Genomic DNA, 26,342 nt, shown 5'->3' on the forward strand with positions numbered 1-26,342 from the left:
CAGTGACAGAAATAACCTTCCTTCCTCTGCTCTCCCTCCCTCCTCTCTTTCTCCCCCAACCCTCCCATTCTTTTCACTCCCTCTCTATCTTCTCCCTCCCTTTCCCCTCGCCCATTTCCTACCCCATCCCTTTCTTCTTTCCCTCTCTCCCTCGACTCTCTGTCGTTCCCTTCCCTCCATTCCCTGGTGCTCTCCATCTGTATCCCTCGCCCGTCTACTTTCCTCCACTCGCTTTGCCTCCACTAATGGCCGCACTCCCTTCCATTCCTTATCTTCTGGTCTCTTCAAAGCCTTCAAAGGTCTTTTATTGCCATGTGTATTAATTAAGGTTCGGTGATATACGAATCACCGTACAGCCATACGAACAGAACAGCAACAAGACACACAGCTACATAAGCGTTAACGTAGTGCGGCACGGTGGCGCAGCGGTAGAGTTGCCGCCTTACAGCGAATGCAGCGCCGGAGACTCAGGTTCGATCCTGACTATGGGTGCTGTACTGTACGGAGTTTGTACGTTCTCCCCGTGACCTGCGTGGGTTTTCTCCGAGATCTTCGGTTTCCTCCCACACTCCAAAGACGTACAGGTTTGTAGGTTAGTTGGCTGGGCAAATGTTTTTTTAAAAATTGTCCCTAGTGGGTGTAGGATAGTGTTAGTGTGCGGGGATTGCTGGGCGGCGCGGACCGCGGCGGTGGGCCGAAGGGCCTGTTTCTGCGCTGTATCTCTAAATCTAAAATCTAAAAATCGTAAACATCCACCACAGCGGATTCCCCACATTCCTCACTGCGATGGAAGGCAAGAAAGTCCAAGCTTCTTTCCTCTTTATTGTCCTGTGGTCGGAGCAGTCGAACCATCCATCAGGGCGGTCGTAGCTCCCGCGCCGGGGCGGTCGAAGCTCTTGCGGCTTGGAGTTCCCGAAGTCGGTCTCTGACCAGAGACCGCGGGCTCCCCGATGGAGCTCCGCGGTCGATCCCTGGCAAAGGGATCGCAGGCTCCGCGGTGGAGCTGCGTGGTGGAGCTCCCGAAGTCGGTCTCCAGCAAGAGGCCGCCAACTCCTCGACGGCGGACGGAGATATGATACAGAAAAAACACGCATCACCGTCGAGGTAAGAGATTAGAAAAGTTTCCCCCCCCCGCCCCCCACATAAACAAGCTCAATAACACTAAAAACATACATTTAACACCTACTATGAAAACATAAAGAAGGGAGGCACAGACAGATTGTTGGCGAGGCAGCCATTGCTGGCGCCACCCGGTGGTGGTACCCTTCTTCTCCCCTCCCCTTCCCCCCCCCCCCCACCCATTGCTACCCTTCCCTCCGTATCCCACATCACAAAGACGAGCGGCTTTGTAGGTTCTGTAAATGTGCAGGGAGTGGATAAGAAAATTGGGATAACACCGTGGAACTAGTGTGAATGGGTGATCGATGGTCGACAAGGACTCGGTGGGGCCGAAGGGCCTGTTTCGGCGCCGTGTCTTTCCAATCAATCAGTTTCTCCTCCATTCTTTCTTGCCCCAACTTTCACCCATTCCTCCTCTTCGCCGGCTCTCCTGGTGGGGTGGGGTGGGGTGGGGTGGGGTGGGGTGGGGTTTAGGGGTGCCGACTTCTTCACTCCCAAATACGGGACAAGGTGACGTCACCCAGCCAGCGGCCACGTGCTCCCCGCTCCACCAAATGCGGCAACTCTACCGCTGCGCCGCGGCGATCACTGGAGTGTTGTTGTGAGGGTCTCGGGCAGATAGTGAGGGGGGTTTTGGGGGAGGGGAGGTTGCGGAGGGTTGGGCGATGGGCTGCAGAGGTCGTGGGGTGAGGTTGGGTGGCTGAGATGATGGGCGTCTTTGACCATATGACCCCCCCCCTGTGTGTGTGTACAGGTGGTGGCGGTGGTGATGGACGACTTCACGGACCGGAACATTCTGGAAGACCTGCTGGAGGCGGGTAACCGGCGCAGGGTGGCCGTCTACATCGTGCTGGACCAGGACAACTTGGACAACTTCCTGGAGATGTGTGGTACCCTGGAGCTGAACTATCTGAAGATCAGAGTGAGTGGCCGTAGGGGGGTGAGGGGGTGAGGGGAGGGGATGCCAGAGAGGTCATGTGATAGGAGCAGAATTAGGCCATTCGGCCCATCAAGTCTACTCCGCCATTCAATCATGGCTAATCTATCTCTCCCTCCTAACCCCATTTTCCTGCATTCTCCCCATAACCCCTGACACCCGCACTGATCAAGGATCTATCTATCTCTGCCTTAAATATATCCACTGACTTGGCCTCCACAGCCGTGTGTGGCAAAGAATCCCACAGATTCACCACCCTCTGACTGAAGAAATTCCTCCTCATCTCCTTCCTAAAGGAACGTCCTTTAATTCTGAGGCTGTGACCTCTAGTCCTAACTCTCCCACTGGTGGAAACATCCTCTCCACATCCACTCTATCCAGGCCGCTCACTATTTGGTAAGTTTCAATGAGGTCCCCCCTCATCCTTTTAAACCCCAGCGAGTACAGGCCCAGTGCGGACAAACGCTCACCGTATGTTAACCCACTCATCCCCGGGATCGTTCTCTTAAACGTCCTCTGGATCCTCTCCAGAGCCAGCACATCCTTCCTCAGACATGGTGCCCAAAATTGCTCACAGTACTCCAAATGCATGTTCCACCCCTCCCTTCCAACCCCATCCCTTCCAACTCCCTCCCTGCCATCCCCAACCACCTCATCCTCCCTACACTCCAACCCTCCACACAACCTCACCTTCCACGACCCTCCCCCAACACCTCCACCTCATCCTACCTACCCTCCTACCCTCCATCCTTCCAAACTCCCTACAGTCCAGCCCTCATGCGTCACAGTCCACCACCCTCCCAATCCCTCCATCTCGTCCTTCCAATCCCGCTGCCTCCCTGCACCAACCCTCCCTCCCACCACCCCTCCACAACCCTCCATCACTCTCCCTCCCAATTCACTACACTCCAGCTGGGGTTGCCAACTTTCTCACTCACAAATAAGGGACAAGAGGTGATGTCACCGCCCCGCACCCCACGTGACCTCACCCAGCCAGCGGCCATGTGCTCCCGCTCCACCAATGGTGGCTGCCCGGGCCGGGAGGCGGGTTGCTACGCAACCTCCTTTAGGCAGTGCCCAGGCCTACAGTGTCCGGGCCTACAGTGTCCGGGCCTACAGTGTCCGGGCCTACAGTGTCCGGGCCTGTAGTGTCCGGGCCTACAATGTCCGGGCCTACAGTGTCCGGGCCTACAGTGTCCGGGCCTGTAGTGTCTGGGCCTACAGTGTCCAGGCCTACAGTGTCCGGGCCTACAGTGTCCGGGCCTACAGTGTCCGGGCCTACAGTGTCCGGGCCTACAGTGTCCAGGCCTACAGTGTCCAGGCCTACAGTGTCCGGGCCTACAGCGTCGTCCGGGCCTAATACGGGACAAACCAATTCAACCCAAAATACGGGATGTCCCGGCTAATACAGGACAGTTGGCAACCCTAATCACAATCCACCACCCTCCACCTAACCCCAATCCCTCCATCCCGTCCTTCCAACCCTGCTGCCTCCTTGCACCAACCCTCCCTCCCACCTCCCCTCCACAACCCTCCATCACTCTCCCTCCCAATTCTCTACACTCCAGTCCTCTCGCCTCACCATCCACCGCCAACCCCTCTACCTCGCCCTGCCCACCCTACCCTCCGATCCTCGCTCCCAACTCGCCTTCCACAGCCCTCCATCCCTCAACCTCCCTATGGCGGTCACGGTGGCGCAGCGGTAGAGTTGCTGCCTTACAGCGAATGCAGAGCCGGAGACCCGGGTTCGATCCCGACTATGGGCGCCGTCTGTACGGAGTTTGTCCGTTCTCCCCGTGATCTGCGTGGGTTTTCTCCGAGATCTTCGGTTTCCTCCCACACTCCAAAGACGTGCAGGTTTGTAGGTTAATTGGCTGGGCAAATGTGCAAATTGTCCCTAGTGGATGTAGGATAGTGTTAGTGTGCGGGGATCGCTGGGCGGCGCGGACCTGATGGGCCGAAGGGCCTGTTTCCGCGCTGTATCTCTAAACTAAAACTAAACTGAGCTCCAGTCTTGCCTCACCATCCACCGCCCTCCATCTCGCCCCTCCCTCAGTCCCTCCACCTTGTCTTTCCCACCCCCCTATCTCCCTGCCCTCCGCTCCTCCTGCCCGCCTTGCCTTCCTAAGCCCTCCATCCCTCGCCCACCCAACTCCAGACACTCCAGCCCCAGCGCCTCACTACCAACCACCCTCCACCTCGCCCTCCCCTGCCCCCTCCCACCATACACTCCATCCCTCCCTCCAATCTCTAGTGAGACCGCACCTGGAGTACTGTGTGCAGTTTTGGTCTCCAAATTTGAGGAAGGATATTCTTGCTATTGAGGGAGTGCAGCGTAGGTTTACTAGGTTAATTCCCGGAATGGCGGGACTGTCATATGTTGAAAGATTGGAGCGACTAGGCTTGTATACACTGGAATTTAGAAGGATGAGAGGGGATCTTTTCGAAACGTATAAGATTATTAAGGGGTTGGACACGTTAGGGGCAGGAAACACGTTCCCAATGTTGGGGGAGTCCAGAACCAGGGGCCACAGTTTAAGAATAAGGGGTAGGTCATTTAGAACAGAGATGAGGAAAAACTTTTTCAGTCAGAGAGTTGTGAATCTGTGGAATTCTCTGCCTCAGAAGGCAGTGGAGGCCAATTCTCTGAATGCATTCAAGAGAGAGCTGGATAGAGCTCTTAAGGATAGCGGAGTCAGGGGGTATGGGGAGAAGGCAGGAACGGGGTACTGATTGACAATGATCAGCCGTGATCACATTGAATGGCGGTGCTGGCTCGAAGGGCCGAATGGCCTCCTCCTGCACCTGTTGTCTATTGTCTATCTCGCCTTCCTCACCCATCCCCCGCTCTCCGGGGATCCGGTCGTACGGCCGTTCATCCCCCCAGACACTCTGAAGAAGACCCTTTGTCCGTTTGTCGGGAGGACAGAGGGGCTGCTGGTGTGTGGGTGGGTGGGGGGGGGGGGGGTGGAGGGGGGGGGGGTGGAGGTGGTGGTGAGGTGGAGAAGGACTATCTGCTGCCCCAGCGCCTCTGCTTCCACTACAGAACGTACGGGTGCGCTGCATCGGCGGCACTGGGTTCTACCTGACGGCCGGACGCCTGAAGGGCACCTTGAACCAGAAGTTTATGATCGTGGATGGTGACAAAGCCTTCTCGGGGTCATACAGGTGAGTGGCTGAGCCTGGGCCCCATCCCACCCCACGCACACTCGCCCACCCTGCTAACCCTTGGAGCAAGCAGGTCGACACAGAGAACAAAGGGAGGCACACCAGACTAGGTGTGTGTGTGGGTGCATGTGTGTGGGCGTGGGCACTGTTTATGTGTGGGCATGTGGGTGTGGGTGTGTGTGTGGGCGTGTGTGAGCATGTGTGTGTGTGTGTGTGTGGGCACTGTGTGTGTGTCTGTGTGTGTGTGGGCGTGTGTGTGTGTGTGTGTGTGTGGGCGTGTGTGTGTGTGTGTGTGGGCGTGTGTGTGTGTATGTGTATGTGTGTGTGGGCACTGTGTGTGCAGCCGTGTGTGTGTGTGGGCATGTGTGTGTGCGGGGGCGTGTGTGTGTGTGTGGGTGCGTGTGTATGTGTGTGGGTGCGTGTGTGTGGGCGTGGGCACTGTTTATGTGTGGGCATGTGGGTGTGTGTGGGCGTGTGGGTGTGTGTGGGTGTATGTGTGTGTGTGTGGGTGGGCTTGTGTGGGCGTGGGCACTGTTTATGTGTGGGCATGTGGGTGGGTGTGTGTGTGGGCGTGTGTGTGGGCTTGTGTGGGTGTGGGCATGGGCACTGTGTGTATGTGTGGGTGTGTGTAGGAGTGTGTGTGTGTGTGTGTGGGTGTATGTGGGCGTGTGTGGGTGTGAGCATGGGCACTGTGTGTGTGTATGGGCCTGTGTGTGTATGTGTGGGTGTGAGCATGGGCACTGTGTGTGTGTGTGTGGGCGTGAGCATGGGCACTGTGTGTATGTGTGGGTGTGTGTGTGTGGGCGTGTGTGTGTGGGCGTGTGTGTGAGTGTGTGTGTGTGTGTGTGTGTGTATGTGTGTGGGCACTGAGGGACCCACCATCCTCCCCTCCCCTTCCCCTCTTGTTCCGCTGTTTCTCTTCTCTCCTCCCGCCTACTCGTGCCGTGGGTGGGTACGAGCGACTGGGAAGTTGTAGCCACGACTGAAAACTGGTTAAGGGGAGGAGGAGGAGGACTGGCAGCTCAATGTTCTGGGGTTCAGGAGCTTCAGGAGAGATGGGGGTGAGGGAAAAAGAGGAGGTGGTGGGGTTTGTATCGTTGGTTAAGGCGGATGTCACGGCTGTGGTCAGAGGTGACATTACGGATGGTTCGGCTATTGAGGCTGTACGGTTGGAGCTGAGGAACAAGAAAGCCATGGTCACCTTGTTGGGGGGATACTACAGTCCCCCAAATAGTCAACGGGAATTAGAAGAGTAATGTGCCGGGAGATTGCAGACAGCTGCAGGGCAAATAAGATTTATTCACAAAATGCTGGAGTAACTCAGCAGGTCAGGCAGCATCTCGGGAGAGAAGGAATGGGTGACGTTTCGGGTCGAGACCCTTCTTCAGACTGATGTCGGGGGTGGGACAAAGGAAGGATATAGGTGGAGACAGGAAGATAGAGGGAGATCTGGGAAGGAGGAGGGGAAGGGAGGGACAGAGGAGCTATCTGAAGTTGGAGAAGTCGACGTTCATACCACCGGGCCGCAAACGGCCCAGGCGAAATATGAGGTGCTGCTCCTCCAATTTCCGGCGGGCCTCACTATGGCACTGGAGGAGGCCCATGACAGAGAGGTCAGACTGGGAATGGGAGGGGGAGTTAAAGTGCTGGGCCACCGGGAGATCAGTTGCGTTAATGCGGACCGAGCGCAGGTGTTCAGCGAAGCGATCGCCGAGCCTGCGCTTGGTTTCGCCGATATAAATAAGTTGACATCTAGAGCAGCGGATGCAATAGATGAGGTTGGAGGAGGTGCAGGTGAACCTCTGTCTCACCTGGAAAGACTGTTTGGGTCCTTTGATGGAGTTGAGGGGGGAGGTAAAGGGACAGGTGTTATATCTCGTGCGGTTGCAAGGGAAAGTGCCCGGGGTTAGGGTGGTTTGGGTAGGAAGGGACGAGTGGACCAGGGAGTTGCGGAGGGAACGGTCTCTGCGGAACGCAGAGAGGGGAGGGGATGGAAGATATGGCCAGTGGTGGGGTCCTGTTGTAGGTGACGGAAATGTTGGTGGATGATAATGGACTTGTTGTGGGGGATCTCAACTTTCCCAATATAGACTGGGACTGGGAACATCATAGTGTGAAGGGTTTAAATGGGGTGCAATTCCTCAAATATGTTCAGGAGAGTGATCTTCAACAGTATGTGGAGGCCCCCACACATGAGAGGGCAACGCTGGATCTAGTATTGGGAAATTGGGAAGGGCAAGTCAATGAAGTGTAGGTGGAGGGGCCTTTTGGGCTTACAAAATTCTTAAGGGGTTGGACAGGCTAGATGCAGGAAGATTGTTCCCGATGTTGGGGAAGTCCAGAACAAGGGGTCACAGTTTAAGGATAAGGGGGTAGTCTTTTAGGACCGAGATGAGAAAGTTTTTTTTCACACAGAGAGTGGTGAATCTGTGGAATTCTCTGCCACAGAAGGTAGTTGAGGCCAGTTCATTGGCTATATTTAAGAGGGAGTTAGATGTGGCCTTTGTGGCTAAAGGGATCAGTGGGTATGGAGAGAAGGCAGGTACGGGATACTGAGTTGGATGAGCAGCCATGATCACATTGAATGGCGGTGCAGGCTCGAAGGGCCGAATGGCCTACTCCTGCACCTATTTTCTATGTTTCTATGTTTCTATGACCATTCACCACTGTTCGATTAGGTTTAAGATAGTTATGGATTAGGACGGAGAGGGTCCATGTGTTAAAATGCTCAACTGGGGTCAGGCCAACCTTGAGGGTACGAGATAAGGTCACGCCCAAGTTGACTGGAGCAGGTTATTAGAGGGGAAAGGAACATCGGCCAAGTGGGATGTTTTTAAAAGTGTACTGAAGAGAGCTCAGGATATGTACGTACCCGTTAGAGTGAAGGGCAAAGCAGGGGAATCGAGGACCAGAGGACATAGGTTCAAGGTGAAGGGTAAAAATGTAATAGGAATCCGAGGGGCAACATTTTCACACAGAGGGTGGTGGGTGTGTGGAACAAGCTGCCAGAGGAGGTAGTCGAGGCAGGGGCTATCCCATCATTTCAGAAACAGTTGGACACAGGTACATGGATAGGACAAATTTGGAGGGATATGGACCAAGTTCAGGCAGGTGGGACCAGTGTAGCTGGGACATTGTTGGCCGGTGTGGGCAAGTTGGGCCGAAGGGCCTGTTTCCACACTGTATCACTCTATGAATCTATATCTGCCTCCATCAACGCTCTTGGTAATACGTTCCAGGCACACAATACCCTCTGTGTAAAAAATACTAACAAATAACAAAAAAAATGACTTTCCTCTCCTCTATCCCCTCCTCCTCCTCCCCTCCACCCTTCTTCCTCTCCTCCTCCTCCCCTCCACCCTTCTTCCTCTCCTCCCCTCCACTTCCACCCTTCTTCCTCTCCTCCCCTCCACTTCCACCCTTCTTCCTCCTCTCCACTTCCACCCTCCTTTCTCTCCTCCACCCTCCACCTTCCCCCCCCCCCTCCACCTTTCTCTCCTCCCCTCTACCCTTCTTTTCTCTCTTTCCCTCCACCCTTCTTTCTCTCCTCCACCTTTCTCTCCTCCCCCTCCCCCTCCACCTTTCTTTCTCTCCTCCTCTCCACTTCCTCTCTTCTTTCTCTCCTCCCCCTCCCTTTCTCTCCTCCCCTCCACTTCCACCTTCTTTCTCTCCTCCTCTCCACCTCCACCTTTCTTTCTCTCCTCCTCCCTCCACCTTTCTCTCCTCCCCTCCATCTTTCTCTCCTCCTCCCCATTTCCACCCTTCCCTCCCCCTCCACCCTTCTTTCTCCCCCTCCTCCCCCTCCTCCACCCTCTGCCCTCCACCCTCCACGCGGCAGCTTCACGTGGAGCAGTGCCCGCCTGCACCGTAGCTCGCTGGCCCATTTCACGGGCCAGGTGCTGGAGGCCTTCGACACCGAGTTCCGCGAGCTGTTCGCGTGCTCCGAGGCCGTCGACCTGCACGGCCGCCTGGGCATCGAGCGCTCGATGCCGCAGCTGACCTCCTCCGCCTCCGCCTCGGCCTACGCGGCCGCCGCCAGCCAGCTCCAGCCGCCCCGCTCCAACGAGCTGCGGACCAAGTTCCACCACCCCAAGTACCTGCTGGTGATGGACGGGCTGCGGCGGGCGGCCTCCGACAACCAGCTGGCCGGCGAAAAGGCCGAGAGCAAGGAGAAGGCCTTGGAGCACAGCCTAAGCCGCCGAGACTCCCGCCGGGGCACCATGAAGGACAGCAAGAAGGAGGGCGATGGGGAGAGTGGCCAGGCCGTGCGAGACTGGCTCCTGAACAACGACGTGAAGGGACTGGAGATCCCGGAGCCCTTGGATGACCTGGTCCCAGCCAGCAGGATGCCCAATATGCCCAACATGCCCAACAGGGCCAAGGACCTGAGCTCCAAGGTCAGGCTGCCCAGCTTCGCCAGGGCCTTCGGCGCCAAGGCCTCCGGCAAGGACAAGGCCGAGCCGCCCGAGGAGGTCTCCAGGAAAAGCACCAAAGGCAAGAGGAAGAAAGAAGAGGCGGCCAAAGGCTCCAGGCTGAGCCCTGAGGTTGAAGGTCAGGACAAGGCCAAGGAGAGAGATGGGGGAGAGATAGAGAGGAAGGGGGGGAGTGAGAGAGAGAGGGAGAGAGAGAGATGGGGAGAGGGAGAGATGGGGAGAGGGAGAGATGGGGAGAGGGAGAGATGGGGAGAGAGAGAGATGGGGAGACAGAGGAGGAGAGAGAAGAGATGGGAAGGGAGAGAGAGATGGGGAGAGAGATAGAGAGGGAGAAGGGGGGAGAGAGAGATAGAGAGAGGGAGAGAGATGGGGAGAAAGATGGGGAGAGAGATAGAGAGGGAGAAGGGGGAGAGAGAGATGGGGAGATGGGGAGAGAGATGGGGGAGAGATCGAGAGGGAGAAGGGGGAGAGAGAGAGAGAGAGAGAGAGAGAGAGAGAGAGAGAGAGAGAGAGAGAGAGAGAGAGAGAGAGAGAGAGAGAGAGAGAGAGAGAGAGAGGAGAGGGGGGGAGAGGGGGGAGAGGGAGAGGGGGGAGAGGGAGAGGGGGGAGAGGGAGAGAGGGGAGAGGGGGAGAGGGGGAGAGGGGGAGAGGGGGAGAGGGGGAGAGGGGGAGAGGGGGAAAGGGAGGGAAGGAGAGAGGGAGAGAGAGGGAGAGATGGAGAGATGGAGAGAAAGAGAGATAGAAAGAGATTTAGAGTGAGAGAAAATATTCGGAAGTCCCGATGAGGTAGAGATCCGGCCTGGGTGCCACATTTTCGGGGTGGGGGGGAGATTTCAAGTGCGCTCTGGTAATTTTGTCCGGATTGAAGGGGGTGCAGGACCACCGGTTGCCAGACATTCGGTGGTGGGCCTGTAACTAAAGGTGGGTTCGGGTCAGTGCCGCTCCAGCTAAGACTTGTTTCTCTCGTATTTTCCAGTGAAGCCAAGTTCCTCGTTCCTAGAAAGGCAAGTCAGCACCGTCACCACCAAAAGCAAGCGGGACAAGTGCCGGGTTTCGTGAGGAATGGAGGGCAGAGTCGTGCCGCACGGAGTCAGGCCCTTCGGCCCGTCGAGACTGCTTTGACCACCCGTTTACACCGATCTCTCTTTATTCTCCCCTCATCCCTATCATCTGCACTTCAGCCAACCCCTGGATTCTCCCACCAACGCCCGTGCGTTTTGGAGGACAATGCGGTCACGGGGAGAAGGTGCAAAGCCCGTACGCACTGCGCCCGAGGTGGGGATTGAACCTGGATCGCTGGAGCCCGACCAGGTTTAGTTTAGTTTCAGTTCAGGGAGGCAGCGTGGAAACTGGCCCTTCGGCCCATCGAGCCCACGCCGACCATCCGTTCGCACGCTAGTTCCGTGCTATCCCGCGTCCTCACACCCTCCCTACACACCAGGGGGCAATTAACCTACAAACCCGCTCGTCTGTGGGATGAGGAACCCGGAGCACCCGGAGAAAACCCACGAGGTCACGGGGAGGACGGACAAACTCCACACGGACACCACCCATGGTCAGGATCGACCTGGCGGTCCGTGTTACCACCTGACGGCGGGAGCGGTCCCCAGTGGAGGTCTCTCTATAAGGGGGTCCTCCCGCTTTACATCGGGGACCTGGGGTGGAGAGTGTTGCATAAGGCTATAGCCTGTAACAGATACTTGAGCCGGTTCACGGTCTCGTCTGCCGCTTGTCACTTCTGCGGTGAGGAGGAGACCGTGTACCATTTGTATACAGAGTGCGTGAGGTTACAGCCCCTGTTCCAGTATCTGAAGGGGCTGCTCCTCAAGTTCTGGCTCCATTTTAGCCCTACGCTTTTAATTTTTGGGTACCCGGTACAGAGGGGGGAGGGTCAGGAGGGAGGAGGGGGTCTCCCTGTCGGTCTGCTCCTGGGCCTGGCCAAGATGGCCATCCGCGGGTCCAGGCAGCGGGCAGTCGACGGCCTCACAGAAGTCGGCTGCCTACCCCTGTTCCGGGCTTACGTCCGTGCCCGCGTGTCCCTGGAGAGGGAACACGCGGTGTCCACGGGGACTCTGGAGGCCTTCCGTGAACGCTGGTCGCCGCGGGGGGTTGAATGTATTGTTGACAGAGATGGTGGGATTTTAATGTGATAATTGTTTAATTTGTAAACTGCCGATACAGGCGGCTTTTGTTTGATCACATTTTGCACAGTATGTTTGTATGTTTTTCTTTGGAATAAAACTTTTATATAAAAAAAAATAAATAAAAAAAAAAATGGTCAGGATCGAACTGGGGTCTCTGGCGCTGTGAGGCAGCAACTCTACCGTCGCGCCACACTGTGGTCGAGGTGGGGAAGGGCACAAATTTGGTGACTGGTTACTGAGGGGTTTGCTTCTTTCAGCTGGTGTACCTGTTTCCTTCCTGGTCTTGTTGTCAACATCGATCAGTTGTGACCTACCTGAGATGCTCAACACTGGTGTTAGAAGGTCATTGGTGATAGGAGCAGAATTAGGCCATTCGGCCCATCCAGTCTGCACCGCCATTCAATCGTGGCTGATCTATCCCTCCCTCCTAACCCCTTTCTCCCGCCTTTTCCCCGTAACCCCTGACACCCGCATTAATCAAGAATCTATCTGTCTCTGCCTTAAAAACATCCACTGACTTGGCCTCCACAGCCTTCTGTGGCAAAGAATTCCACAGATTCACCACCCTCTGACTAAATAAATTCCTCCTCATCTCCTTCCTAAAGGAACGTCCTTTAATTCTGAGGCTGTGCCCTCTGGTCCTAGACTCTCCCACTGGTGGAAACGTCCTCTCCACATCCACTCTGTACGTTGGATAACAGCACCCCGCCGTGGCAAAGTGAGGAACTGCAGGCGCCTGGAACCGCAGGTGCCGGCTTACCGAAAGAGAAGAAGCGCAGTGCTGGAGTAACTCAGCGGGTCAGGCAGCATCGCGGCTGTCTCCCATCATTCCCCCCAGAGAGGGAGCCACGGAGAGGGGGGATGGTGGGACAAATCGGGGGGTGGGGACTAACCTTCCGCGCCCTCTAGGTCGGTTGCTGGAGGCGGCCCCCATGGGGAACAAGGGCTGAAGAGAGGGCCGTGCGAGGAGAGGGACGACGGTTCACGGGACCACCAGAATGGTGGCAACGGCTGCAACGGGCCTCTGTGGTCAACTGCAGGACGAAGCCTGGCGAGTGATAGGTGGACGGAGCCTGGCGAGTGATAGGTGGATACAGGGGATGTTTTGATAGGCAGATGGTTGGACAAAACCCCTCACGATTTGCACCTCTTCCCTCCGTGTCTCACAATTTTTATCTGTTCATCTCTGGCCTTTGTCCAACCATCTGCCTATCAAAACACCCCCCTCACCTGTATCCACCTATCACTCCCCATGCCTTGTTCCACTCTCACCTCTCTTCCAGCTCTCTCCCACCTACGACATTCAATCTGAAAAAGGGCCCCACCCGCGTTCTCCACAGATGCTGCCTGACCCATTGAGTTACTCCAGTACTTTGTGTCTTCTTTTTTTTGTAAACCAGCATGTGCAGTTCCACAGGTCAAGAGTTTAGGGCGGCACGGTGGCGCAACAGTAGACTTACCGCCTCACAGCGCCAGAGACCCCGGTTTGATCCCGACTACGGGCGCTGTCTGTACGGAGTTTGCACGTTCTCCCCGTGACCGCCTGGGTTTTCTCCGGGCGCTCCGGTTTCCTCCCACCCTCCAAAGACGTGCGAGTTTGTTGGTTAATTGGCTTGGGTAAAATTGTAAGTTGCCCCTAGCGTGCAGGATGGTGCTGGTGTACGGCTTGATCGCTGGTCGGCGCGGACTCGGTAAGCGCTGAATCTCTAAAGTCTAAGAAGTCATCGCCGTTCTTTCTTGGGGGAGAAGGCGCAAGGATTGACAACGACCTTTGTGCTTCTATTTCTTGGGCTCCTTACGGAGCTGGGACCCAAAAAAGAGCTAGCAAGGACACGGCGCAAGTAGAGATGGTGCCAGCGCCCATTGGAGGGTTACTGGGTAAGACCCATCACCTACAGACCACAGTGAACACCCATGGAACCCGAGTTAAAGATGGAGCTGGCACTGACTCGAGCAGAACCCAAACGTGTTGCACCTGCTTCAAATCCTAGAATTACTGTCAGTATTTTAAGTTGTTCCGCATTCAGTGCCTTTCAAAATCATAGATCACCCCCCACCATAGTGGGAATAATTGCTTGAAGCTTTGGTATTTTTCTACATGGGTCTTGGAGTTGGGTCTGACACAGGATGAAAATGACCCATTCAGCAAAGATTAAACGCGACCCAGGACTGTTGCATGAAGTATGTGTATGGTCACATTATATTATAAGGGTCCACCACCGATTTCCGGGCTCCCTTGGTTCCAGAGGCTTGTTGGATTATCCATGTTGTGCCGGGCCTACAGAGGTCACGGCCTCCTGAGAGGTGTCCAACGGTACCGGAACGTTCCGCCTAGGCCGCAGTGGGGGCAAATTCCACCCGCCGATCGGCCGCGGAAGTCCCGGTGAGGTCGAGATCGGCCGCCTCACCCGGCTTGCGTGCCACATTTTCGGGGGGGACTTCCATGGGGGGGGGGGGAGATTCCAAGTGCGCTCTCCTAATTTTGTCCGGATTAAAGGACCAACGGTTGCCAGGAAAACATCGGTGGACGTGCTTCAAAATAAAAATGCACACGTTCCATCAACTTTACACGGAATATCAAATGCAAATATTTTGTACATTTCTGTAATTATGTTTAATAAAGTTTATTTTAAAGATATTTGGCCCAAATGGTTTAATGGTGGGTGGCTGTTTCGGGGAGCAAATTCTGAACCATTAGAAGGAATATTCCAAAAATTGGAAATAAGTACAGCAGATTCACAGCTGGAAAGCAAACATTTTTATGTCTCCTATTTTAGGTGGCTAACCTTCAAACAACCCCTCTCCTTTTTTTCCTCCCCTCTTTCCTGTGTTCCATCTAGATGCGAACCCAATTCTCCTTTTTCCCCTTCCCTCCATCCCCTTCCATCGATATATTCGATGGCACGGTGGCGCAGCGGTAGAGTTGCTGCCTTACAGCGAATGCAGCGCCGGAGACTCAGGTTCGATCCTGACTACAGGCGCAGTCAACGGAGTTTGTACGTTCTGCATGGGTTTTCACCGAGATCTTCGGTTTCCTCCCACACTCCAAAGACCTACAGGTTTGTAGGTTAATTGACTGGGTAAAATGTAAAAGCAATTGTCCCTAGTGTGTGTAGGATAGTGTTAATGTGCGGGGATCGCTGGGCGGCGTGGACTTGGTGGGCCGAAGGGCCTGTTTCCGCGCTGTATCTCTAAATCTAAATCTAAAAACAAAAATTCCCTCCCCTCTGGCTTCAAATTTCACGCCTTTTCTCTCCTTATCTGACAATCATCTCTGATCTTTGTCCAACCATTGCAACACTCTCCCCCTGCCCCCCCTCACCTGTATCACTTGCTAAGCTTTGTCCTGCCCACACCTCTATTCCAACTTTCTCCCCCCCCCTCCCCTGACAATCAGACTGAAGGATGGTCCTGACCCGAATCCTCACCACTGAGTTACTCCAGCACTCTCTGTCTATCTTTTGGCATAAACCAGCATCTGCAGTTCTTGCAAGCTCTTGCTAATTTCACCGGTTTTATCCCTTCGTATTCACCTCGTCTCCAGCCAACAATGGACCATTGTGGGCTCCAACCTTTCCTGCATCATCGATGGCAGCTCTGCTTTGTTCTGCACCTTCCCCTACCTCTAGTTTTCCCCTCCCTGACTCGACGAAGGGTCTTGACCCAAAACATCACCCGTTCCTTCTCTCCAGAGATGCTGCCTGACCCGCTGAGTTACTCCAGCATTTATCTCCACTTAGCACTTGCTAGGCTTTGTCCTGACACCAAAGATAGACACAAAATTTGCAAAATAGACATAGCAAAGAGTGGGAAGCCAGAGGATTGGGACTCTTTTAAAGAGCAACAGACGATAACTAAAAAGGCAATACGGGGAGAAAAGATGAGGTATGAGGGTAAGCTAGCCAATAATATAAAGGAGGATAGTAAAAGCTTTTTTAGGTATGTGAAGAGGAAAAAAATAGTCAAGGCAAATGTGGGTCCCTTGAAGACAGAAGCAGGGGAATTTATTATGGGGAACAAGAAAATGGCAGACAAGTTGAACCGGTACTTTGGATCTGTAAGGAAGATACAAACAATCTCCCAGATGTTCTAGTGGCAAGAGATCCTAGAGTGACGGTGGAACTGAAGGAAATCCACATTAGACAGGAAATGGTGTTGGGTAGACTGATGGGACTGAATGCTGATAAATCCCCAGGGCCTGATGGTCTGCATCCCAGGGTACTTAAAGAGGTGGCTCTAGAAATTGTGGACCCATTGGTGATCATTTTCCAATGTTCTATAGATTCAGGATCAGTTCCTGTGGACTGGAGGGTAACTAATGTTATCCCACTTTTTAAGAAAGGAGGGAGAGAGAAAACGAGAAATTATAGACCAGTTAGTCTGACATCTGTGGTGGGGAAGATGCTGGAGTCAATTACGGAGTCAACGAAATTGCGGAGCATTTGGATAGCAGTAACAGGATCATTCCGAGTCAGCATGGATTTACAAAGAGGAAATCATGCTTGACTAATCTTCTGGAATTTTTTGAGGATGTAACTAGGAAAATTGACAGGGGAGAGCCGGTGGATGTGGTGTCCCTCGACTTTCAGAAAGCCTTCGACAAGGTCCCACATAGGAGATTAGTGGGCAAAATAAGAGTACATGGTATTGGAGGTAGGGTACTGACATGGATAGAAAATTGGTTGACAGACAGAAAGTGTGGGGATAAATGGGTCCCTTTCAGAATGGCAGGCAGTGACTAGTGGGGTACCGCAAGGCTCGGTGGTGGGACCGCAGCAATTTACAATATACATTAATGACTTGGATGAAGGGATTAAAAATACCATTAGCAAATTTGCAGATGATACAAAGCTGGGTGGTAGTGTGAACTGTGAGGAAGATGCTACGAGGTTGCAGGGAGACTTGGACAGGTTGTGTGAGTGGACGGATGCATGGCAGATGCAGTTTAATGTGGATAAGTGTGAGGTTATCCACTTTGGTGGTAAGAATAGGAAGGCAGATTATTATCTGAATGGTGACAAGTTAGGAAAAGGGGACGTACAACGAGATCTGGGTGTCCTAGTGCATCAGTCACTGAAAGGAAGCATGCAGGTACAGCAGGCAGTGAAGAAAGCCAATGGAATGTTGGCCTTCATAACAAGAGGAGTTGAGTATAGGAGCAAAGAGGTCCTTCTGCAGTTGTACAGGGCCCTGGTGAGACCGCACCTGGAGTACTGTGTGCAGTTTTGGTCTCCAAATTTGAGGAAGGATATTCTTGCTATTGAGGGCGTTTACTAGGTTGATTCCCGGAATGGCGGGACTGTCATATGTTGAAAGACTGGAGCGACGAGGCTTGTATACACTGGAATTTAGAAGGATGTGAGGGGATCTTATCGAAACGTATAAGATTATTAAAGGGTTGGACACGTTAGAGGCAGGAAACATGTTCCCAATGTTGGGGGAGTCCAGAACCAGGGGCCACAGTTTAAGAATAAGGGGTAGGCCATTTAGAACTGAGATGAGGAAAAACCTTTTCAGTCAGAGAGTTGTGAATCTGTGGAATTCTCTGCCTCAGAAGGCAGTGGAGGCCAATTCTCTGAATGCATTCAAGAGAGAGCTGGATAGAGCTCTTAAGGATAGCGGAGTCAGAGGGTATAATAATAATAATAATAATATATTTATTTTATATAGCGCCTTATCACATGCTCAAAGCGCTTTACAAATACATTTAACATAGAGACAAACAGACAAACTATCCTGACGGAAAAGCGGCGAATACTCAACGCCAGCGTCCTCTCACGTCAGGTATGGGGAGAAGGCAGGAACGGGGTAGTGATTGAGAATGATCAGCCATGATCAGATAGAATGGCGGTGCGTACAGGCTCGAAGGGCCGAATGGCCTCCTCCTGCACCTATTGTCTAATCTCTACTCAGTGATGGGTGGATGAAGCGCTGCGATGCCTCGCCAGTGCACTAGGTGTCGCTGTCGGCGGCGGGCAGCCCCACCCCCACCCCCACCCCCAGCCCCAGCCCTCTCCGTGGCATCTTGTCTCGGCTCCGTCTCCACGGGGAGCTCCGGGTCCGCAAAACACCGGCAAATTAACCTTTAAAAAACCGACATTTACAACAAAGGGTTCAGTCCGATGCAAGACGCGGGGTTTAGTGACAGTTTAATGAGAATAAATTCGACGGGTCGCCTCACCCAACCTGTTTAACGGAAGGGATCCGAGCACTTTACGACAGTGTCCTGTGAGGGCGCCGACCCGATTTACGGCAGCGTGGCACGCGACCGTAAAGTGTGCGCGACGGAGATAAAATCCTGATTTCGGGCGAATTAATTCATTTTAGTTCAACTAGCTGGGGATTTTCCAGCCCCAACAAACACACGCGTGAGGTTTGCACCGTCTGAGGGGCAAAGGGCAAATGTTTGGTTTAGAAGCTGCTGGTTTTTGCGACAGTGTCGCGCCGCCCCGTTCCGCTGGCGTTTCCGGATTACGGCAGTCGGCTCCCCGCGGCCGCCGATCTCCCTCACGATCCGGATCCGAATCCGCCGCCATCGGGCCGGAGAGAGAACAGAGAGCGGGTGAGGACGGCGACGCGGGCGGCCGGGGCTCCTCTGGACCCCGGGGAGAGGGGTGCGGCCCCCGGGGGGTGGGATTGAAGGGTGGATGGAGCGGGATTGCCGCGCCCCCCCCCCTCCCCGCCCCCGGGTAGGGCGGCCTCCAGCTGGCGCTGGGTAGCGAGGGAGAGGGGCCGGCTCCTGCTCTCTGAGGCTGTAGTTAATACCAGTGAGCAGCTTGTAGACTGGGCCGTACACTGGCCACCCATTGTATCCCACCCAGTGTAGTCCAGTTATGCAGTGACCGCCCTAGCGTGGCCCAGTGTTACACAGTCACCATCTCAGTGCAGTTCAGTGCCAACCCCAGTGTAGCTTAATGACTACACCCCTGTTATACAGTGACCACCCCAGGCAGTGTAGTCCAGTGACCACCCTAGTGTTATACAGTGACTGCCCAGTATATCCTCCCCGTCTATACAGTGACCACCCAGTGTACCCACCCCAGTGCCATCGAGTCTCCCTCCCAGTGATATACAGTGACCACCCCAGTGATATACAGTGACCGCCCCAGTGATATACAGTGACCGCCCCAGTGATATACAGTGACCGCCCCAGTGATATACAGTGACCGCCCCAGTGATATACACTGACTGCCCCAGTGATATACAGTGCATCCTTCCAGTGTTGTCCAGTGTATCCTTCCAGTGTTGTCCAGTGTATCCTTGCAGTGTTGTCCAGTGTATCCTTGCAGTGTTGTCCAGTGTATCCTTGCAGTGTTGTCCAGTGTATCCTTGCAGTGTTGTCAGTGTATCCCCCCAGTCTTGTCCAGTGTATCCCTCCAGTGTTATACAGTGGTCACCCAGCTTATACAGTGATGACCTAGTGCCACCCAGTCTCCCTCTCAGTGTTACACAGTGATCACCCAATGTATCTTCCCCAGTGTTATACAGTGACCTCCCAGTGTTATGGTGACCACCCAGTGTATTCCTCCCATTGTTATATCCCAGTGTTACACAGTGACCACCCAGTGTATCCCTCCTGGTGAGCAGTGAACCATCCATCATAACCCTGCCAGTGTTCAAATATTGACCAGCTGCTCTACTTCTTTCAGACTTGTGCGGTTCCATGAACACTTTGGCTTACTTTTTCCCGGGTCTTACTGTGAACCATTATTGTCCATGCATCAAAATGAGATAAAACATTTGGGGTGTGTGAATATGAGATAATTGTGCAATTGTGAGGTTCTTGTTCATCGGTATGTATTGGCATGTGTAGAAACTGCAGATGCTGGTTTAAACCAAAGATAGACACAAAATGCTGGAGTATCAATAGACTAGACAATAGGTGCAGGAGTAGGCCATTCGGCCCTTCGAGCCAGCACCGCCATTCAATGTGATCATGGCTGATCATTCTCAATCAGTACCCCGTTCCTGCTTTCTCTCCATACCCCCTGACTCCGCTATCCTTAAGAGCTCTATCTAGCTCTCTCTTGAATGTATTCAGAGAATTGACCTCCACTGCCTTCTGAGGCAGAGAATTCCACAGATTCACAACTCTCTGACTAAAAAAGTTTTTCCTCATCTCTGTTCTAAATGGCCTACCCCTTATTCTTAAACTGTGGCCCCTGGTTCTGGACTCCCCCAACATTGGGAACATGTTTCCTGCCTCTAACATGTCCAACCCCTTAATAATCTTATACGTTTCGATAAGATCCCCTCTCATCCTTCTAAATTCCAGTGTATACAAACCTAGTCGCTCCAGTCTTTCAACATATGACAGTCCCGCCATTCCGGGAATTAACCTAGTAAACCTACGCTGCACGCCCTCAATAGCAAGAATATCCTTCCTCAAATTTGGAGACCAAAACTGCACACAGTACTCCAGGTGCGGTCTCACTAGGGCCCTGTACAACTGCAGAAGGACCTCTTTGCTCCTATACTCAACTCCTCTTGTTATGAATACCAACATTCCATTGGCTTTCTTCACAGCCTGCTGTACCTGCATGCTTCCTTTCAGTGACTGATGCACTAAGACACCCAGATCACGTTGTACATCCCCTTTTCCTAACTTGACACCATTCAAATAATAATCTGCCTTCCTATTCTTACCACCAAAGTGGATAACCTCACACTTATCCACATTAAACTGCATCTGCCATGCATCCACCCACTCACACAACCTGTCCAAGTCACCCTGCAACCTCATAGCATCTTCCTCACAGTTCACACTGCCAGGGACAGGCAGCATCTCTGGACTACTTCAGACTGATGAAGGGTGTCGACCTGAAACGTCACCCATTCCTTCTCTCCAGAGATGCAGCATGTTCCGCTGAGTTACTCCAGCATTTTATGTCTGTCTTCAATACGTATTGGAACACCGTCCTGCGGGACATGTTCAGAGAATCAAGAAAAAGGGGTAGGGCATTTTGGACAGATGAGGAAAAACTTCTTTACCCAGAAAGTTGTGAATCTGTGGAATTCTCTGCCACAGAAGGCAGTGGAGGCCAATTCACTGGATGTTTTCAAGAGAGAGTTAGATTTAGCTCTTGGGGCTAACGGAATCAAGGGACATGGGGGAAAAGCAGGAATGGGGTACTGATTTTAGATGATCAGCCATGATCATATTGAATGGTGGTGCTGGCTCAAAGGGCCGAATGGCATACTCTTGCAGCTATTGTTCTGTTTTTATTTTGTGTTCGGATTTAGATGTGGAGTAAAAAATAAATAGACTGACAGGAACTTCTAGACAGATATAATCATGGAGAGTTACACTGCTCTAGGGTTTGAAGAATCTCCTATCCACTTTCTTTTCTACTGCCTCTTTCCCCCTTGTCCTCTGATCAACTGGACTCTGATAACCTGCATTTGCGTTCCAGACACACTTTATTTACTTGTGCACAAGGAGAACAGCACAGTCCCAGTTACCGCACTACTCTAAAATTCTGCTCAGAAGTGTCAACGTTTATGCAGGGTTTGATCAATTGAAATCTCGCACACTCTAATTCATTATCACCAATCATAAGATCATAAGTGATAGGAGCAGAATTAGGCCTTTAGGCCCATGAAGTCTACTCTGCCATTCAATCATGGCTGATCTATCTCTCCCTCCTAACCTCATTCTCCTGCCTTCTCCCCAAAACCTACTAATCAAGAATCTATCTGTCTCTGCCTTAAATATATCCACTGACTTGGCCTCCGCAGCCTTCTGTGGCAAAGAATTCCACAGATTCACCACCCTCTGGTGAAAGAAATTACTCCTCATCTCCTTTCTAAAAGGACGTCCTTTTATTCTGAGGCTGTGACCTCTAGTCCTAGACTCTCCCACTAGTGGAAACATCCTCTCCACATACATTCTATCTAAGCCTTTCACTATTCTGTACTTTTCAATGAGGTTCTCCCACATTTTTCTAAACTTCAGCAAGTACAGGCCCAGTGCCGTCAAACACTCAACATATGCTAACCTACTCATTCTTGGGATCATTCTTGTAAACCTTCTCTGGACCCTCTCCAGAGCCAGCACATCCTTCCTCAGATATGGTGCCCGAAATTGCTCGCAATACTCTAAGTGTGGCCTGACCAGTGCCTTATAGAGCCTCAGCATTACATCCCTGTTTTTATATACAAGCCCACTCAAAATAAATGCTAGCATTGCGTTTGCTTTCTTAAGTTCTTGAAAAACACTAATGTCTAATACAAAATACATGCTGTTCAATCCTATATTTGCGTTTAATCTCGGTAAAAATAACTCTGCCCCCTTTGTCCCCTTTCCCTTCCACCTTCAGCCCTCAAGATTAAAGGACATTCCTTTAGGAAGACGAGGAGGAATTTCTTTAGTCAGAGGGTGGCAAATCTGTGGAATTCTTTACCACAGAAGGTTGTGGTGCCTGTCAATAGATGTTGTTAAGGCAGAGATAGATAGATTCTTGATTAGTACGGGTGTCGGGTTATTGGGAGAAGGCAGGAGAATGGGGTGTGGAGAGAGAGATAGATCAGCCATGATTGAATGGCGGAGCAGACTTGATGGGCCGAATGCCCTAATTCTGCTCCTATGACCTTATGCCCTCTCTGCCCACCCATCTCCCCTTCACCTGTGCCCTTCTAACAGTGCCCCTCTGTTAAATTGGAGCAATTGTGTTCGGGAACTGGACTAGCGGCTTCAAGTTAATCTGCAGTCAGTGACCAGGTTTCTGTGGTGCTCGCCTTCTCACTCCCCACTTCATTGAGTGTTGCTTTGCCGTCTCTTTGCAGCAGAGTCGTGGAAGATGGCGCGATTCCTGACTCCGGTGATCCAGGACAACCCGTTCGGATGGGGACCGTGCGCAATGCCAGACCAGTTCAAGGACATGCCATATCAGCCCTTCAGTAAAGGTGACCGACTGGGAAAGGTGAGTGCTTCCCCGGGCCACAATGTGGAGTGTCTCGGCTGCCAAGAGTTGACTGGGTTGGAAGGAGGCCATTTGGTCTGTGCCCGCTTCGTGTAAACCAATCCAATCATTCCCCTTCCTCCCATTCCACTCACATACCCGGCACAATAACCCGCCTTGAATATCACAAAATGCTGGAGTAACTCAGCAGGTCAGGCAGCATCTCGGAGAGAGGGAATGGGTGACGTTTCAGGCCGAGACCCTTCTTCAGACTGAAGGGTCTCGACCCGAAACGTCACCCATTCCCTCTCTCCTAGATGCTGCCTGACCTGCTGAGTTACTCCAGCATTTTGTGATACCTTCGATTTGTACCAGCATCTGCAGTTATTTTCCTACACGCCTTGAATATCATGTCCTTTTGAATCATTGATCACGACTGGGCGTCGCGGTGGCGCAGCGGTAGAGTTGCTGCCTCACAGCACCAGAGACCTGGCTTCAATCCTGACCACGGGTGGTGTGGCACGGAGTTTGCACGTTCTCCCCGTGACCCGTGTGGGTTTCTCCATGTGTTTCGGTTTCACCCCACGTTCCAAGACCTACAGGTTTGTAGGTTAATTGGCTTCGTTAAAAATTGTAAATTAAAATATTTTATTGGTGTCTAATGTGCAGGATAGAACTAGTGTATGGTGATCGCTGGTCAGCGCGGACCTGGTGGGCTGAAGGGCCTGTTTCCGTGCTGTATATCTCTTTGGAAAAAAAAAAGATTATTGTTTCAATAGAGTATCTCCATGACCTCACACTATTCCCTTTGCCCACCACCCTCTCTACAGTTTGAAACTAACTTACATTCTCACTTTTCCTCCTGAAAAGTGAATACTGTTTTACTTTCCACAGTTTCTTCCTGACCTGCCGAGTGTTGGAATAATTACGGCAGATATTGACAGATTCTTGATTAGTGCGGGTGTCAGGGGTTGTAGGGAGAAGGCAGGAGAATGGGGTTGAGAGGGAAAGATAGATCAGCCATGATTGAATGGCAGTGGACTTGATGGGCAGAATGGCCTAATCCTCTGCCTGTGATTTATGCAGCATCTGCTTCAGAAGCCCCTTCAAATCTTATGTGTTTCAATGGGGCCACCTTCAATGAGTATGGGCCCAACCTTCAATGAGCATGGGCCCAACCTTCAATGAGCATGGGCCCAACCTTCAATGAGCATGGGCCCAACCTTCAATGAGCATGGGCCCAACCTTCAATGAGCATGGGCCCAACCTTCAATGAGCATGGGCCCAACCTTCAATGAGCATGGGCCCAACCTTCAATGAGCATGGGCCCAACCTTCAATGAGCATGGGCCCAACCTTCAATGAGCATGGGCCCAACCTTCAATGAGCATGGGCCCAACCTTCAATGAGCATGGGCCCAACCTTCAATGAGCATGGGCCCAACCTTCAATGAGCATGGGCCCAACCTTCAATGAGCATGGGCCCAACCTTCAATGAGCATGGGCCCAACCTTCAATGAGCATGGGCCCAACCTTCAATGAGCATGGGCCCAACCTTCAATGAGCATGGGCCCAACCTTCAATGAGCATGGGCCCAACCTTCAATGAGCATGGGCCCAACCTTCAATGAGCATGGGCCCAACCTTCAATGAGCGTGGGCCCAACCTTCAATGAGCGTGGGCCCAACCTTCAATGAGCGTGGGCCCAACCTTCAATGAGCGTGGGCCCAACCTTCAATGAGCGTGGGCCCAACCTTCAATGAGCGTGGGCCCAACCTTCAATGAGCGTGGGCCCAACCTTCAATGAGCATGAGCCCAACCAGTTCACACCTTTGTTAAAGGTACCTTCTTCTGCCGGACATGGTCTCTCCAAAGTCATACGCATTTGTACCAAGAGTTTTCCACATTGAACACAGTCTGCTCTGCAGTAAAGGCCAAACAGGGTCTTTTACTCGCCTGTCAAATACCGTTCAATGGTCCGTTATCTCGTACCGAGATGCCGTGAAATTCACTTTTGTATACCGTCCTGTACAAGTTTCACTGTGCACAGGCACTTGGATAGTTAAATAATTGAAAGCTGTGAGCAAAAACAAACTGATGGAGGAGCTCGGCAGGTCAGGCAGCATCTGTGGAGGGGATGAACGGGCGACGGTTAGGGCGCGACCTTTCCTCGGACAATTCAAAGCTATACTCGGTGTAATTTGGGTGTTCTGGTTTTTATTTTGATTTGACTTATTTTGACACAGGCATAACTATATATTTCTGCAGGTCGCTGATTGGACAGGAGCCACCTATCAGGATAAGAGATACACCAGTAAGTACCGGTGTACTGAAGCATCAGTGACGTTTTTGGCTTATTTTATTTTTCTGCTGCCGAGAGTTTCTTGTCCTTTTTGGTAGCACAGATACTGGCTTACACTTTATATCTGCTGCCTACCTACAGCCAGTTATGTGAGCCCAGACACTGGGGATATTGAGAAGGTATCTGACCATACCAGCCTTCCACTTGCACTTGGTTATTGAAATGGTTCGGTGGCCAGCCATACTGAACACAATCAGGGGCAGCACAGTGGCATTGGGGTGGCACTGTGTGCGGCACGGTGGCGCAGCGGTAGAGTTGCTGCCTTACAGCGAATGCAGCGCCGGAGACTCAGGTTCGATCCTGACTACGGGCGCCGTCTGTACGGAGTTTGTACGTTCTCCCCGTGACCTGCGTGGGTTTACTACGAGATCTTCGGTTTCCTCCCACACTCCAAAGACGTACAGGTATGTAGGTTAATTGGCTGGGCAAATGTAAAAATTGCCCCTAGTGGGTGTAGGATAGTGTTAGTGTGCGGGGATCGCTGGGCGGCGCGGACCCGGTGGGCCGAAGGGCCTATTTCTGCGCTGTATCTGTAAAAATCTAAAATAATAATAAAAAATGGTAGAGTTGCTGCCTGGCAACGCCAGAGACCCGGGTTCGATCCTCACTAAGGATTGACCTGTTCACGCTGGGTTTGATCCTCACTAAAGGTGCTTGTCTGTGTCGAGTTTGTGACCCTGCGGGTTTTCTCTGGGTTCCTCCCACACTCCAAAGATGTCCAGGTTTTGTAAATTATCTGTAATGTGTAGGATAGTGCTCGTGTGTGGGTGATTGCTGGTCGGCACGGTCTCAGTAGGCCGAAGGGCCTATTTGCACGCTGTATCTCTACAGTTTAAAGTAAAAACTGCTTCCATCACTGGTGTAAGAGAGATTTCGAGGTCATCGCCTGAAAGAGTTGTTTCTCTAATTTCCTTGTATCTCAATGACTAACGCTTGCATCCGAGTCCTGCTGCCGATAACCACGGGACTTGGTGGCGAGTGCATTTGAGTTGAATGCAGCATGAATGAAGTGTTAGGCTTATGACCAGAACCAGCGTTTGGGCCCGTAAGTAGCAGGCTATCTGGCCGAAATCTCATTGCAATGAGTGAGAAGCTTGCAGTGTCTATATTCACTGCTGAACCTCCCATGTGACACCAGTGATTACCCTCCTAAAGTGTTTAATTGTCTGTGGGGCATTTGGAGTGAAATAACATTGTGGAAATGCAAGTTCTGTCCAGCTTCCAAAGGTGACTCAGCTGCCGGTGTGCTTCCTCTCTCTCTCTCTCTCTCTCTCTCTCCCC

At 52.5% G+C, this 26,342-nt stretch overlaps 2 protein-coding genes across 3 annotated transcripts in view; both read left to right on the forward strand.

The window, feature by feature from the left end:
• The first annotated feature begins 950 nt into the window (after positions 1 to 950).
• LOC144611389 (uncharacterized) lies at positions 951 to 10,716 on the forward strand. The gene is made up of 5 exons (XM_078430459.1): positions 951 to 1,028; positions 1,874 to 2,041; positions 5,103 to 5,224; positions 9,063 to 9,791; positions 10,629 to 10,716. Exons 1-5 carry the CDS (start codon positions 951 to 953, stop codon positions 10,714 to 10,716), a joined length of 1,185 nt encoding a protein of 394 aa, XP_078286585.1.
• A 7,093-nt stretch (positions 10,717 to 17,809) lies between these two features.
• Positions 17,810 to 26,342, forward strand: part of eif3d (eukaryotic translation initiation factor 3, subunit D) — a 28,848-nt gene continuing 20,315 nt past the window's right edge. Inside the window, exons 1-3 of one of the 2 annotated variants that reach the window (XM_078430834.1) lie at positions 17,810 to 18,363; positions 22,587 to 22,723; positions 24,968 to 25,013. In XM_078430834.1, coding sequence (XP_078286960.1) covers positions 18,204 to 18,363; positions 22,587 to 22,723; positions 24,968 to 25,013 — 343 coding nt within the window. In that variant the 5' untranslated portion in view covers positions 17,810 to 18,203. The remainder of the gene's footprint in view (positions 18,364 to 22,586; positions 22,724 to 24,967; positions 25,014 to 26,342) is intronic. The other variant, XM_078430835.1, reaches the window with a different exon arrangement.

The sequence above is a fragment of the Rhinoraja longicauda genome, chromosome 40 (assembly GCF_053455715.1).
Source record: "Rhinoraja longicauda isolate Sanriku21f chromosome 40, sRhiLon1.1, whole genome shotgun sequence".
In the NCBI taxonomy this organism is placed as follows: Eukaryota; Metazoa; Chordata; class Chondrichthyes; order Rajiformes; family Arhynchobatidae; genus Rhinoraja; species Rhinoraja longicauda.